At 50.9% G+C, this 15,406-nt stretch overlaps 1 protein-coding gene across 1 annotated transcript; it reads right to left on the bottom strand.

Moving 5' to 3' along the window:
- Positions 1 to 10,885: 10,885 nt before the first annotated feature.
- exd1 (exonuclease 3'-5' domain containing 1) lies at positions 10,886 to 14,984 on the bottom strand. Its single transcript, XM_023802191.2, has 11 exons — positions 14,703 to 14,984; positions 14,505 to 14,573; positions 14,293 to 14,326; positions 14,112 to 14,185; positions 13,758 to 13,831; positions 13,438 to 13,524; positions 13,232 to 13,336; positions 13,059 to 13,139; positions 12,732 to 12,875; positions 12,451 to 12,642; positions 10,886 to 11,876 (listed from the first exon to the last, which is right to left on the bottom strand). The coding sequence occupies exons 1-11, from the start codon at positions 14,833 to 14,835 to the stop codon at positions 11,280 to 11,282; spliced, it is 1,590 nt and encodes a 529-aa protein (XP_023657959.2). The 5' UTR covers positions 14,836 to 14,984; the 3' UTR covers positions 10,886 to 11,279.
- Between the last annotated feature and the right edge of the window lie 422 nt (positions 14,985 to 15,406).

The following is a 15,406-nucleotide window of genomic DNA, read 5'->3' on the forward strand; positions in this document are numbered from 1 at the left end:
AGGGCAGGACCCAACTGTCCATCAGTCAGGACCTGGACGCGGCTTTCTGGTCTAAACAGCGGGCAATAACTCACCCATCTTCCTCCAGCTCCTTACACACGCACCAAACACTGGCCTCTAATTACACAAACTCAATCTGCGGGGTCTGGCCTGAACCTAATCCACCATATTTTTTTTAATCAAACAAATTTGTAAGGGTGGACAGTGCCAGCGACCGGCAGACTGATAGCAGGACGTGCTGCTGAATAAACAGTTCATCACGACCCCTCCATCATGCCCCCTGGCCCCAAGAGACTGACGCTGATCATAAAATCCTCCATCTGACCAAGTGAGCATCTTGAAAAAGACATCTTACTTTGCAGCCCATCCAGATGATTTTGTTGCCCTATTAGTTGGTTGCTCTATGGTGGTTATGCATAAAGCCATTGTTTAAATATAGATCTTAGCCCCGCCTCCTTATGTCCAAATCGCCCCTCGCCTGAGTGCAGCTCCGCCTCTATCAACTTTAACCATTTTTCTTAATGTGCCAAAATTTAGTAAAAGATTCACCAAACAGTATAATAGGAGATATTTTTCATTGCTTTAAATCTTTCAATGCATGATTTTTCATTGCTTTACAGTGTAACACAGCATGCAAACAGATGAACAGACTGCACCTTCATAAATACACAAATACATGTGATAACTAATGAACATAAGTACACTGTGGCTCATTTAGGCCCCCCCCCCCCGCCTTATCAAACTAATACATTGGAGTACATTCATTTAATAGTTAAATGGTTAATAGTATTAATTTTAAATGTTTTGGGGCATTTGATGTAAATGTTTTTTATGCCTTTCTGTCTCTGTTTTAAAAGTTTACACCTTTTAATTTACTTTATGCGACTTACAGCATTAATTAAGCCCCCCGGGAAGCTTTTCTGTGTACCTGGGTTAGGTTCTCTGCCCCGATGAGCATCACCAGTGAGCATCGTAGGCATCTGCAGAAAGCTGGGAGGGAGCTTTTCCATGACTCGCTCAGAAACCTTGTTATTGTTTTGTCGGTGCCCTGGCGGTGAGGCTGCGGAGGGGCTGACAAGGGGGTGCAGGCAGCGGGCCTGCTGCTAGCACTTTCCGTGGCTAATTAGCGCTCGCCATGGCGGGGGTGGGTGGGTGGGACACAGCTACGCAGCGCTCCTCCCCATTAGCGTGGCCTGATACCAGTCTTGCGCCTTGTCGTCAGCTCCCACTGGGGGAGTGTATATTAATCCCCCGGGGTGGGGGGGGAGCGAGTTGATACTCTCCCACCCCCCGTGTATCCCAGTGAGCTCAGGTCCCTGCTGGGCACCACTTAGCATTGCCCTAGGGTCCCCCCCCCCCTTCACTTTCCGCTGTGTCCGTGCTCCCAATGCCGCCGACCCAAACCCCCACCCCCCAACCCCCAACCCCCAACCCCCAACCCAACCCCTGCCGCATCGCGCGGCTGGCTCAGTTAATGAGATGGGCTCTGGTGACAGGGTGTGTGTTTGTGTGTAGCGGGGGGCGGGGGGGGAGCTGTTTGTTATTTAGTGCCCGCACCCATGTCCTAACAAACAGCGTGCCGTGCGGCATCCGAAAGTGCGGGCGAGAGCATCTTCCAGGGAGTAAATGCGAGAGAACAGTCACTGCGCTCTGTCAGCAGTACCTGCCACACGCTGCACAGCTTTCCTCACACGAGAGGAGCACCCTGTGATTAATGGCAGCAGTGTGCAGATTATTTCTATAATCATTGTTATTGCCACGCCTGCCTGCCGGTTTTGCAGAAGTGCTTCGGGGTAATAACCTTGCTCAAGGATACCAAAGCGCCAACCCCCCCCCCCCCCGGGATTCGCAATCCTCCCACCTTCCGGGAGCAAGGCCGCATCCCTCACACTGCATCCCCCCTCACTGCGCTCACATCCACGACAGATGTGCCCAAGACAATCGTGCCCGATATTTCACACCTACCATGCTTATTTCACCTGCCATTTGACAGTTCTCTTTACTTGTAAAAGATCGGGTTAATTATAGGCTTTTAAACCGTCAGCAGACTACAGCCAAACGATGCGGCCAACAGGACTGTTCGCTAAACACAGGACACTTTTACTCATTAAAATGGCCAGATATAGAAAAGGGTAATGTCTATTTTACCTTTTGAAAAAAAAATACTGTGAAATCCATATAAAATACAAATGACTTCTGTATTCTACAACAGGGTGCATATATTTCTCAGGATCAACACCTTTACTGTATTTACCCCTTAAAATGACACGTCAAACCCTGCAGCCTTACATAACATGAATGCACCCCGTGAGATTTACCAGGAACTGTCAGGGGTCCCCCGGCTCATATCCACTTACCCTTTGTTCCTGGTAGTCAGGCATGGCTTGCTGAGAGACACGGACACCCAACACCTGGTTCTGGTTCCTGTTCCATCACTAAGCTGGGGTCACTCGGTTCTGTACGTAGGGGTTACCCCTAGGTTCCACGATACACGATCTGCCCTGCTGTGGGGTTCGCTGCCGCGCAGTATTGCGCCATCCGCTCTGGAAATGAAGGGAATGAGGCTATTTTTCCTGCTCTTTCATTCTGCATTTTACGTTCTGTGGCTGTTGTGGGAAATGCAGGGTGTTTTGAACATTGGATGGGATGGAGCAGGTGGAGCGCCCCCTTGTGTTCCATCGACGGGGCCGTAACTTGGAGGCTACTGCAACCCAACTTCTGCAGGAGGGAAAGAACCCCGATGCAGCCCCTAAGCTCTGCTCATCACTATTGTGAAAGCAATCAGCCCCCCTCCCCCCCATAATGCCCGTCTGCCCCCTTCCTGAGGCCATTTGTTCTTGGAAGGGTACCATGTGGCTGCAGAGTCACAGTGGAGGGTTCTGGTGTGATGCCACAGTTTCCATTATGTCCCGCGCCACCCCATCTCCTTTCCAGCAGCAGGGCAGGCAGGCAGACAGTCAACGTCGTGTGCGTCTCGCCACAGCAACATACGAACCGTGGTTTCGTTCTCTAATGATCTGCCAACAATCACAGTCTTCAGCCTGCTCACTGCATGCCTTCCTTCTATTCTGCTGAAGCAGCAAAGCCTCGATGATGGCCACTCAAGGTCTTACTCTTGTTGGGAGATTCGTTTCATTAGCTCTCGTTACCCTTCACCTTTTCACTAACATATGTCTGCATCGCCAGCACCTGGGCCAACGCGGGGACGTCTATACTGTACTCCCATAATGCCATGTGTAATATGATGATCCACCACCTATCAACAACAACATAAATGGAATCAGAACCAGAAGGAACTGCTTTTGAGAAACAGCCAGCCTGGATCTCTCGCTATTTTATACAGGCCAGTACATCAAAATATGTGTAAAAGCTTTGCTGGCCTTTTTCCTAGAGATTGTTAGCAAATCTTTTTTTTCCCCAACAGTTAACATTCTCCACTTTATTCTGGGAAATCAGACGATCAAAGCTTTCTTCCTCCTCCACGGCACTTTACTGGTCCGATCATTCAATAAACAGAGATTCCCAAGCGTAGCAGTATAAACACGTCTCAACAGAGAATATACCGCACGCCCTTCTGGTTTAAAGCTGTCTATTTACCAAAACGCGGCAAGGCCCAAACACAGGCAACAACAGCCAAAACAATTTACAATTCTGTTGGTCTGTGCTCGTATCAGTCTCCACCCTTGGTGCCCGCTTCCCTCATTCCTCATTGACTGGCACCCAGATGCCTGGCACACCGGTGAGCACCTGTCAGAGGGCTTTTTAATATGCAAATTGCAGTGAAGCAAATGCCATGTGGTCATTACATTTCAGGCCTTTTGCCACCTGTCACTCTGCACCTGCAAACATCAATCCCTGTGATTAAGTTTTTCTGGAATCCTCAGCACAAAACACTGCATGTGTATATGTGTGTTTGCAGACCAAAAAATATGTGACAATTCACCTCACACAGAGAATTAAACTGAATGATTCATTAGCAACCTTGCAGACAGGCCACAATGAAGTTGAGCAAAATCACTACTCTGCTGGGAAGTTCAGGGTACCTTCCAGAAAGGATTATTCCAGCAAATAACTTGCTTTTTCTCCTTTGTCCCCAAGATATAAGCATTTGGGATTTACCACAGGAAATGATGACGTCATGTTCTGTTTTACGTCGAAGATACTCAGGTCCGGCGTTTTCTTTGGGAAGTTTCCCGTAAATCTTCTTGCACATGTTTTTAGGTGACTAACATCCTAAAGATGAAGCAAGTGTGACCCACTAGGACAGTGCTGGTACTGACATCCTCCTTAAGTCCTCTGAATCACTGTGAGTTTCTGAATCACTGTGAGCTTCTGCATCACTGTGAGTTTCTAGTGACTGAAGCACACTGTCTACAGTTGCAGCGTCGTACCGAGCGGCTGTCAAAAGAATCAACCAAAATGAAACTATATTGGCTAAAAGTGATTGACACCGGTTACCAGAAACACATATTCTGGCAAAGAAAGTAGCTTTTCGAGACCAAAACGGTTCTCCCTCACTGCTCCTAGAGACCAGTAAATCTCCATGTCAACGCGGCTGCTGGCAAAGCATCTGGGAGACAAAGGACTGCAGCTGAAGGGCGGCCCTCGGCGATGCCAAGGGGACGGCTGCGGACTCGGGTCCTGCCCGGCATTTTGCCTGGTGCAATGCCCAGCGCGTGGGCAATGCACTCTGCCCTCTCCAACGTCTGCCGTCCCAGGGGAGTCACGACATACATCAGTTCTTTCAGGGCTGGTGCCAGGGATGGCAGTCGGTGTTTGACGGCAGTTGGGGGCGGGTGGCTGGCAGGCCCTATCTGCCTTCCGCTACCTTGCTCTCTCTGGCAACCCCAAGGGCTCTTGGCAGCCAATCTCCATATCCCCCAGAGAAGAGCTCTGTGTTTTTTGTGCCCCCTCCCCCCCATTCGCCTATTACACCCCGTCCTGCTGGCAGATCGCAGGGTGACACACCCGAGCAACAAGGTCTCATCACGAACCCCAAACAGAGGATGTTTATTCAGGTACATCCTCCATCGCGGTGGTGGCGAGGACTCTGCTGAACGACTCACCTCCTGACCAGGGGAGAGGGATAGGGGTGGGGGGCATGGATTCCCAGGCTGGGAAATCCAGGGCGGGGCCTAGCAAGTGACCATCCTTTGTCTCACCTTCTCAGGGTCAAATGCGATATCAGGTGTGCGTGTCTTTTTTTTAGTACTGCTCACGCACCAGTGCATGTCACATTACTGCACTCGAAAATCTGCATTTCTTGCAAGCCCAAGTCTCAGCAGCGGTTCTGCCAGGGATCCGGTTTTCTCAGCACCTCTGAGTGACGGATCTTGATGCACCTTTACAAAGCGGCCATTTCCCCACAGACCTGCCCCCCCCTGCTCGGTCCCCAGTAAGCTGCCGATGGCTGGCAGGTCCCCCATCACTGCATTCATCTTCCTGCTCGCCCAGTGAAATCGAGTGCAATTTACAAACAGCCCTTTCCACCAATTATCCCCGTGCTCCCGGTTCTTCCCTTAAACGGCTGCCATTGTTGCTTTGTTTTGTTAGTTTAACCATTTCCTCACTCGTTTCCGCCACGGTTCCGTAGAAGTGCGGAGATGTTCTACGGAACCATTACTTCATCGGACCAACATGCAACCAAAAAGTCCCACGACCCAATGAGTCCTGTGTTGACTCCTCATGAGGGAGAGCAAGGGGCTTCTACCTGGGTTGTGGTTTTCGGGAGAAGTTCCTCGAGTTCTGCTGCACGGCGAGCACCGCACAGCCCGCAGACGTCAGCTGTAGGCACACACGGGCCACCCCAGGGCACACTCTATGCCAGTGTATCCCAACTCAGTCCTTGGGGACCCGCAGAAAGGCCACATTTTTGCTCCCTCCTAGCTCCCAGTAGGAGCAAAAATGTGAACTTTCTGAGGGTCCTTGAGGACTTTGTTGGGAAACACAACTGTGTGCTCTTTAGGCCCTGAACATGCCCCCCAACACCTGACCCATTTTTCTGTTATTTAATTGACTGACTGATGAAGGCCACGCCCCTTCCACGACTCTCAGGTATTTATGCTTGCCGTAAATGATTAACCCAAAGCAGCGGCTGCCGACGGGCCACCGCGTGCCGACCATGACCCCCAGGGCCGCCTGCCGACCATGACCCCCAGGGCCGCCTGCCGACCATGACCCCAAGGGCCGCCTGCCGACAATGACCCCAAGGGCCGCCTGCCGACCATGACCCCCAGGGCCGCCTGCCGACCATGACCCCAAGGCCCGCCTGCCGACCATGACCCCCAGGGCCGCGTGCCGACCATGACCCCCAGGGCCGCCTGCCGACCATGACCCCCAGGGCCGCCTGCCGACCATGACCCCCAGGGCCGCCTGCCGACCATGACCCGAAGGGCCGCCTGCCGACCATGACCCCCAGGGCCGCCTGCCGACCATGACCCCAAGGGCCGCCTGCCGACCATGACCCCCAGGGCCGCCTGCCGACCATGACCCCAAGGCCCGCCTGCCGACCATGACCCCCAGGGCCGCGTGCCGACCATGACCCCCAGGGCCGCCTGCCGACCATGACCCCCAGGGCCGCCTGCCGACCATGACCCCCAGGGCCGCCTGCCGACCATGACCCCAAGGGCCGCCTGCCGACCATGACCCCCAGGGCTGCATCCCGCGCTGTCTCTGCACTCCACCTGAATGGGAGCCATCTGGCCCTGCGGCACGCTCCACCGTTAAATATTCATTCCCCCCTGAATATGATGGGCGCTGCGCTGCCTTCGGTAATCTTGTTAACCTGGGGAGGGAGGAAGGAAGGATGGGCAGGGGCCCTGTGATACCAGCGGTGTAATTAATAGGTTATGAAAGCAGATGGACCGCATGGGACAACCGGGTCATTATACCCCCCCACCCCCACTGTGCCACCACCCCTTCCAGGGTGGAAGGCTGCCATGGCGATCAGCAGCGATGTTCCTCACACATCCACTGGGGTGAGCCAGGTTCCTGAGTGAACGGTGAACTTCTAGAAAGCTCTGTCTCTGACCATTGATAACAACCCATTCGTTTCTATGGCCTGTAATGTCATAATGTTACTCCTTATTGTAACTCCTCAGCTCCGTAACTCACGTCCAGAAAACCCCGAACACGCTAACTAGGAACATACCCAACATATGCCTCTTGTTTTGGCCTGAAATTCCTCTAAATTTACCACCCCATGAATCATCTGCATTTATCAAGCGCCGTCGTAACCCTGCTTACCTGACGAAAACAGTATTTAACGTTCCTGACAAAAGAAACGCACATTATTTGGCAGACCTGTGCAGAAGTCACGGTACGAAAGCTCTCACACTTTGGCTGTACAGCTGGCTATTTCACCAAAGCTTTTTTTGAGTACTTTGCTTAAAGGCAGGACAGACGGATCCTGGGACTTCAGTGCAGAACGTTGAAGATGCACATCCAGTTCTTAAACCAATGAGCCTTGTGAGAACAGATGCTCTCCTTGAAGGAGCCAATTTAATTCGTAAATAATTAATATTAATATGACTTCATTAGTTATTCGTTAGGGCAGATGCACAGCGACGCAGACAGAAATCCACTCTCTGCAGCTTTGTTCCTCGCGCTCATGTCAGACCCGTGCCAACATCTTTAGGTTTCTTTGCGAGGAGGCCTAGTCTTCTGTGATGATCTTGAAAACATAGACCAACTGTAATAATGATACATTAATCCTCTTTAGATACAAAGAATTCTGTGAACACCATGTTGCATTGACGTGGGGTGCCAGCATTTCAAAGACCACCCCGCCCACCCCCGGCAAACCGCCGACCTACACCCACCCTCCCGGTGGTATCACACCCAGACTTCGCAGTGGCTGGTGTTGACACACCTATCTTCCCCCATCACACAGAAGACAGCTGGACCCAATTATTCTCAATACGAATCTGTGTGATGACTGCTGACCCCTAGTGGTCAGAGCGTGGCATTTTGAATCCTGTTTACAGTAGTGCATTTATCCTGTGAAAACTAGATGGATAAATAAATAATGAGGCTGCAGGTTCATCTGTCATGTAAACAACGCGAGCGGGACATGGAAGACATTTCCTTCAACCTGTCCGCTCATTTAAGGATCCCCAGAAGTGGCCCAGGACGCCTCTGGGTACTGATCCTCTTATGGGATACGCTGGAAATGTCTCTTTCCAAGAGAGACACAGTTGAGCTGTCCTGCCTTCTCACACATACCCTGTGTGCCAGAAGAAAGAAGGAAACAAGGAAGAATTTTAGCCAGAAAAGACAATGACGGTCACATGACTTCGTTCGCCATCACTGAGGCCGGCGATTATAACAAAATGATGAAGTGGGTGCGGGCAAGAATGGTGCAATCAGGGGAACTGTGATGCGGCCTGCCCACACCCACCCGTCTCCCCACTCAATCACTTTGATTACGGATAATCGGAGAGGAGGCCTGCCTGACTCACATTTGAATATCCGGGTCGGTCCTGGGAGACTCCGGTGCGACGAGCGGGAGGTGACCACACATGTAAATTATCTCGTCACTTTAATTAACAATTCATAACATCCTATTAATTATGGACCAATTTGTAACCCGACACCAGTGGGGAAGGCAGGCTCCAAGGTTGCCTAGGAACGGTGACCCATTTTAAGCACCACCCATCTTACTCCATTGTCACTGGTAACTCGAGTCTGTGGGGTCCGGAGGAGCCCCGGCATTGTTGTAGAAAGTAAATAAGCTCAGACCATATAATAACATTTGTTTCGGGTTTCGATCACAAAGGTTAACAAGTGGGGTTGATGAATAATGCAGCCTGCCCACGTGTCTGGTGACCATAGCTGGTCGCTGGAAACCCAACAGGGACACGCTACGTCCAGCCGTAGTTCCTCCGGTGCACCCGGGCCCTATTTTGGTAATTTTGGAACATAGATGGATGGGCTGAGGTAAGATCTCAGCATGCAGCATCCCCTTGCCCCCGGTTTGGTCAAAGCCCAAGTGGGTCTGTGCTCGGCCGCTTCCAACAGGCCAAGACTGCTAGACCACAGAAGTGCATCCTGGGCCCTTTCCCAGCCGAGGCTTATCGCTGCCCGTCCCAGGTCCTGGCACAGCACGAACTTCACCTCTGTTGCTTTTCCACCTTCCCCCTTCACCCAAATCGTGCCCCGTCGTGCACGTAGGCCTGGGAATTCACTGGGAATCACTGCGGGGACACGGACGCTGAGCGTCCAGGAAACAACGCGGACACCGGCTATAGATAAACAGCGGCTGTAGCTTAGAACCTGTTTATGACCTGGGGATATGTTTCCGACCACACATTAAAAATAACCTGGGGGAGGGGGGGGTATGAAAAGGTACAACAATCAGCACTGTGGAGAGGACACCCACGCGGGCTTGGAGGAAGCCTGACTACCGTGTGACCAATCTTCGGTTCCTTCCTCGCTGGCCTGAGAAACAGGAAGCAGAGCTCGCGATGCGTTATTGTGACGGACAGGAAATGCAGGGTCTCGAAGACTCACCCCGCCCCGTTCACGGCCCAGCGAGCCACAGCGCCCCCTCCCACTCTATGCTGGAGTATTTTGGGGGGGAGGACCACAAAGCAGCCCATGGCGGATGGCTGAGTGTAATGAAAGGTGACTGAAGAGCGTGCCCCCCACCCCAGCCGAATGCGGCCTGCAGCCCCCAAACCCAAGCCTCCTCAAACCCTGCCTGAGCTCCCTCTCAGATGCTCTGTCAGCATCCTGTGGGGACGCCGCCTGCATCCAGCATCCAAGCAGGACCTGGTTGCTAAGACAATCCGCTTTGTCTTCCGCTTCGTTCTAGTTAATTAAATCCTCATTTTATTGGTTTCATGCTTTCAGTTAGCGCTAACGGATAGGCCAACGCGCCAGTGCAGAGACAACCACGGCGCTAACGGCTGTTGTGCCACATCCCTTCTCTTGCCAGCCTCCCGTGTTTTGTCATCTCAGGTTCCGTTTCGATACCGAACGGCCCGTTCTGCCCTTTTGTCCACAGCTCCGGCTCGTTCTCTCCGGCTGAGCGGCAAACTGACGCCGCGCAGACCCGTCCCGGTGGTATGACGGTGTGAGATCTTGCCGGTCCGCGGACCCCTATGGACCGACTGTGCCATTAATCACACCTGGGGCACTGTTAACCCAATCAGAAGCCTACACGCTTGGGAAATGGTCATAATGGGTTTTCCAGTCGTCTTTCGACAGGACGGCCCTCCCTCCTCTTTATAGTGTTTACTTACTCTAAATTTAGCGGTTAAAGGGTCCATCTATCTTATTCTTTCAGCCCTTCTGACTTCACCCCCTAACAGGCTACTTGTGAGGACTTATACCAAAACCTACTGCGGCTTGAAAACCATTTAGTACGTGCAGTTTCCCGCGGACATGGGGCAAATCCATATGCGCCCTTTAGAGTCGACACTTCCACCCAGCCACCCAGAAAGAAATGACTTAAAACAGCGAGATCCCATCCCATAGCTCCAGTGAATAATTTATGCGAATGTATTTGCACGTGACGTACAACGCGGCGCGTGCATAATGACCGCTCCGAGCGGGTGGGCGCCAGATCCGGCAGCAAGGGTGCAGCGTCTCGCTCCAGGGAGGAGGCAGCCTAAAGTCGGCGCGTTTCGGGACGACGCCCTCATTACCAAGTTAAATCGCACACTTACCGCCAGCTCAGGCTACCTAATTACTCCCACGCGCCACACGGTAGCCGCGGATCTGCGAGTGCTTGTTCAGCAGAACGGGGGGGGGCACACATTTTATTATTTTTTTTTTTTTTAAATCAACGCTAGTTAAACTTGAAATACATTTTTATTCACAATCACTAGAAGCTTTCTTCTGGAACCAAATAAAACACACAGACACTCACACAAATACATAATTAAAGCAAGACTGTGACGGGTGTTTATTTTTAAACCCCTGAATTGTAATCAATCCTCCAGAGCTGACTTTTTGAGCAGGAAGCTCTGTCAAATGCTCAATCCAGCTGTCAGAATGTCAAACGAAAGAAAAAAAAACTAAATCAAACGCGTCACCTAGCGCTAACTAGCCAAGAAAAAGTCTCATAACTCAACAATGCCATCTAATGGTCGGTTTCGGGTATGCCTCAAAACGACAGTCTCCATAAACAGGAACGAGAGATGCGTCGCTGAAACTGAAGAGGGGCTCATTTCTCATAACGAAAAGGAACAAACGACCAAGATGCTGAAGCACCCCCAGGATTTTAGAGGCGTTAGCTAATGAAATTGCTACACAGATTCATTTAGCTGATTTTGTTAGGGACTATAGGGGGGAATTTTCTGGAAGAAGTGCCCCCGTCCAAAACACATGGCACTGTAAGGAGCAGCTCCTATGTGAAGTCCCCTGGAAATGCCCCCCCCAATGCCCCCCATCCAGGCTACGGGGGTCTCTATGGCAGCAGGCGGTGGGACTGGGGTCACCTCTGCAGATCCGCCCCCCATCCTGGGTTCGGAGGCACCGGAAAGCTCCGCAGAGTCATCCGTGGGCGTGAGGAGAGCTAGTCCTCTTCCGATGGCAGGATAGGGTACGGGGCAGCCAACCCCCTCCATCTGTGATGCCCCCCCGACTGACTTTGCCGCAGTCTCCAAGAGCCTGGGGGTGCTGTTCTCCTTCCCCAAGGTCGGAACCGGATCAGACTTTAAGCCAGAATCCCGGTCTTTGGAGGTCTTCTCAGCCGGGTCGTGGTGCTCAGACCCCACAGGAAGGGCTACTTGGTCCCCGAGGGGCCCAGAGCCGTAGCGCACCAGCAAGCCGTCGTGGGTGACAGGGAACCTGTCCAGCGCCTTTTTCCGTCGCTCCAGCTTGGTCTGCTCCAACTTCCGCAGCTCTGGGGGGAGCTCCAGTCCAGTACACTGTACCACAGAACCGGGTACAGAGTTACAGCCAGAAACACCCTCCCAAGGTCCCGGCTGAATTACTTACTCATTACAAACATATTTTGCTACACTGTGTGTGACGCAGGCATTTTGTTATCTAGAATTTAGGTACTACCACATTTCCCGATTATCGATCTAGTTCCCTTCTAAGTCCTTAACTACCACAATATTAAGTTGCACCATTACACCTGTCGATTGAACCTACAGCTCGACAAGCAGGTTTTTATGGTTCCTTTCTTGCGTGCTGTTCTGTTTGCTGAACTATTATAGAATGACGCTGAGCCACAGTATCTCCCAAATAAACAATGAAAATGAAGTTTGTGGAAATTCCCCCCCCCCCCCCCCATATTAACAATATCTATGCATTTCTGTTAAACACTGAGGTCCTGCTACACCAATGCACTCAAATCTCAGTGTGACACCAATACAAAGTTGATAAAACATTAATACAATGTTAATAAATCACCACGGCGCCCGCGGGCTAAACGGAGCCGTGCTGAATCCTTCGGGGATGGGGTTACCATAGCGACCAGCCCGGGGTCTCGCCTACCGAGCCGAAGTCCTGAACCTGGATGGAATCCTGCCTGCTGTGCTCCAGGTATGCATCTACCAGGTCGGTGTAGTCGGAGAGGAGGGCGTCGAGCAGCACCAGCCGCAGGGGCTGCAGGTGGATTACTGACAGGGCCATGACTTTGAGCAGGGCGGTGGGGCAGGGCCGCACGTACCATACCTCCCCATCCTCCTGCACGCACACAAACACACAGAGAGCTGCAGCCAGCGCTTCACTCTCCCTCCCCCTCCCTCCCGGCGTGTGCCATCCGCCATGGTCACCTCGGCCAGCTGGTCCTTGATCTTCAGGGGTGACAGGCGTGAGGGCGCCACCTTCAGGTGGAGGCCCACAACCTCCTGCAGGGTGCTGACCCGCTCCGGGAGCAAGCCGCCGGTCTCCATGTGGAAGTGCAAGACGTCGGCGAGCTAGCAGTGATAAGGGCACAGGGCAACAAACTGAGAGTGAGGTAGGGAAGTAGCGGATACAGAACAAAGTGCAAGAGATACAACCGTCGGCCAAAACTAACACAAATTTTCTCTCTTTTATTTAATTTTCGTTTGCGATATATTGCTGATTCGGATTTTTCCGGAAACATTGTGTGTCGGCACCTGAGTGTCGAAGATATTGGTGAGATTGACGTTGTACTGAGCCAAGAGACAGGCTGATATACCCCGACAGCCATGCGTTACCTGCAAAAAATAAAGCAAGCCACAACAGCATTTAAAAATACTCATTTATAGTCCTACAGATACTGCAACATCATAAACATTAAGTTACTGACTTTTAAAATGTGCTTATTCTCAAGAATCATGGACAAGCCATTCTTGAAGGCTCGCGCTCCAAGCTGCAAGATGTCAAAGAGGTAGACCTTGTCCTTGGTGGAGATCTGAGTGACAGATGGGACACAGGTGAGGTGAGAGGTCTGCCGCCCCCCCCCCCCCCCCCCCCGTACCTTCACATGGCCCTCATAAGGGGGGGGCAGCTCACCTGAAGCCAGCAGAGCCTGGCATGGGGGAAAGCCCCCAAGGCATCGGCCGCGATCCCGATCACCTGCCGTTTGCGGATGTTCATCACCTGATGGGGGGGGGGGAAACAATCACAACACATGACACCAAAGACAAACCACTCCAAACTTTTCTACTGGCCAATAGTGCAAGAAATTAAAGAAAGAAGCTGATGATTCAATTTCACGGCGCATCCCCTGTCTGAGGCGTGATCAGTGTCGGCTTGGTGCTGCTTCCACTTTTGGGTCTGATCCCGATGGGATGGGAAGTGACCGCGAGGTTTCGGTTCCTAGAGATACTCACAGCAGGGCTGAACTTCTCGTAGAACTCGTCCACCACCACAAAGTCCACATACTCACTGTCAGCCTCGTCCTCGCCTGCACACAGCAAATTTGTACTTTTAAATTAAATAAATATATAAACATGCATTTCAGGATGCATGCATTCTGCACCGAAATTAAATGACATTTCTGCTAAACTTGTGAAAAGGTGGAAGCTGGTATTGTTGTGCGTATTATCGATGCCACTGTCAATGCGTAGGAAATACTTGTGCAAACTGACCAAACACTTTCCACCAGGAAGGTTTTCTCTTTTTCCCCTTTGTGTGTACTTTAACATTAATTTAACATTTAATAAAAGAGATCGGCGGAGACCTACCCAGCTTCATAAGTTTCCTGTAAGGCTGAAACTCGGACACCGTTAGCTTGCCCTTGTCCCTGTCACTTGCCCCGCTACGGGGGGGTTAGGGGGAAGGTCACACCAAAACAGTGAATCATACCAGCTTAAAATTCTGCTTCTTCTGTACTGCCGTAAATTACGCCGTGAAATATATGCATACCCATTATCACACTCCGGAGCAGGTGGGAGTTCAACTGGAAAATACAAAAAAAAAAATATATATATACTGTATATAGAATACAGCATCATACCTGAGCATTTAATATGAAGAAGAATTGGCTAAATAGTAAATCAACAGCAGTATTCGGTAACCATTACAGCACGTTTTACCCAAAGAGACTATAACGTAATACGGATATTTCAATTGATCACCGTTTAAAATTTCGCGACCAAAGAAAAGCTTCGTCCCAGGGAATTTTCTGCCACTTTGGAAATCGACAACTGGAAAAAGAACACACTGTTAACTGATCATGCATGGAATATGTACAATAAATACTGGAAATACGGCATGCCATTAACACCCGAATGAGCAGGAAAACTTGCTATATATAACCATGTCGGCCCGCTCACCGTCCTCCAGGATCAGCGTTTTGTTTAAGTTGACGCGCTGTATTGTGCCAACGTATGTAGCGGACTTTAGGGTGATTTTTAATCGCTTATTTTTAAAGCTTTCCAAGAATTGGCAATCTTCCATTGTGCCCATTATGCACCTCGTCTACTTTTGGCCGGTTTGAGTTAAATCAGAGGACGCGTTTTAATATCCGCAGCGTTCTTTAATGAACCGGAAGGTGCCCGCCAAACACGTGCGCCGCTCGGCTCAGCAAGCTGACGGCCGTGTTCGACGCATCCAGTGTAGGAGAAACACTAAAATGTCAACCCTGATCTAAAGTGACGCAATGAATACACGTTGAGTTTTTTTTTTTTTTTTTTTTTTTTTAATTGTTTGAAATGTATTTTTGACACACGTTACAGAATTAAATATTGCATCTGTACACCCAGAACGAACCACAAACATTCAACAGTCTTCAGGTAATTTCCAAGATCTACGTTTTCCATCCTGTCTCGTCCCAGGTCTAGAAAATTCTAACAACAGCCAAAAGGACGTTTTATTGGCCTTGCATCACTAAGTAACCACGTGTACATACCCGGGATAGGTGTGTGTCTTGTACCACAAATAGTCACAAGCAGCATGAAGGAAACCACACAGCCTCACAGAAGACTTGTGCTTCCTGCATAGCTGTTTTTCTGTACGGAGTTGCACACTAATGTACATA

This window comes from Paramormyrops kingsleyae, chromosome 14 (genome assembly GCF_048594095.1).
Source record: "Paramormyrops kingsleyae isolate MSU_618 chromosome 14, PKINGS_0.4, whole genome shotgun sequence".
NCBI classification, from domain to species: domain Eukaryota; kingdom Metazoa; phylum Chordata; class Actinopteri; order Osteoglossiformes; family Mormyridae; genus Paramormyrops; species Paramormyrops kingsleyae.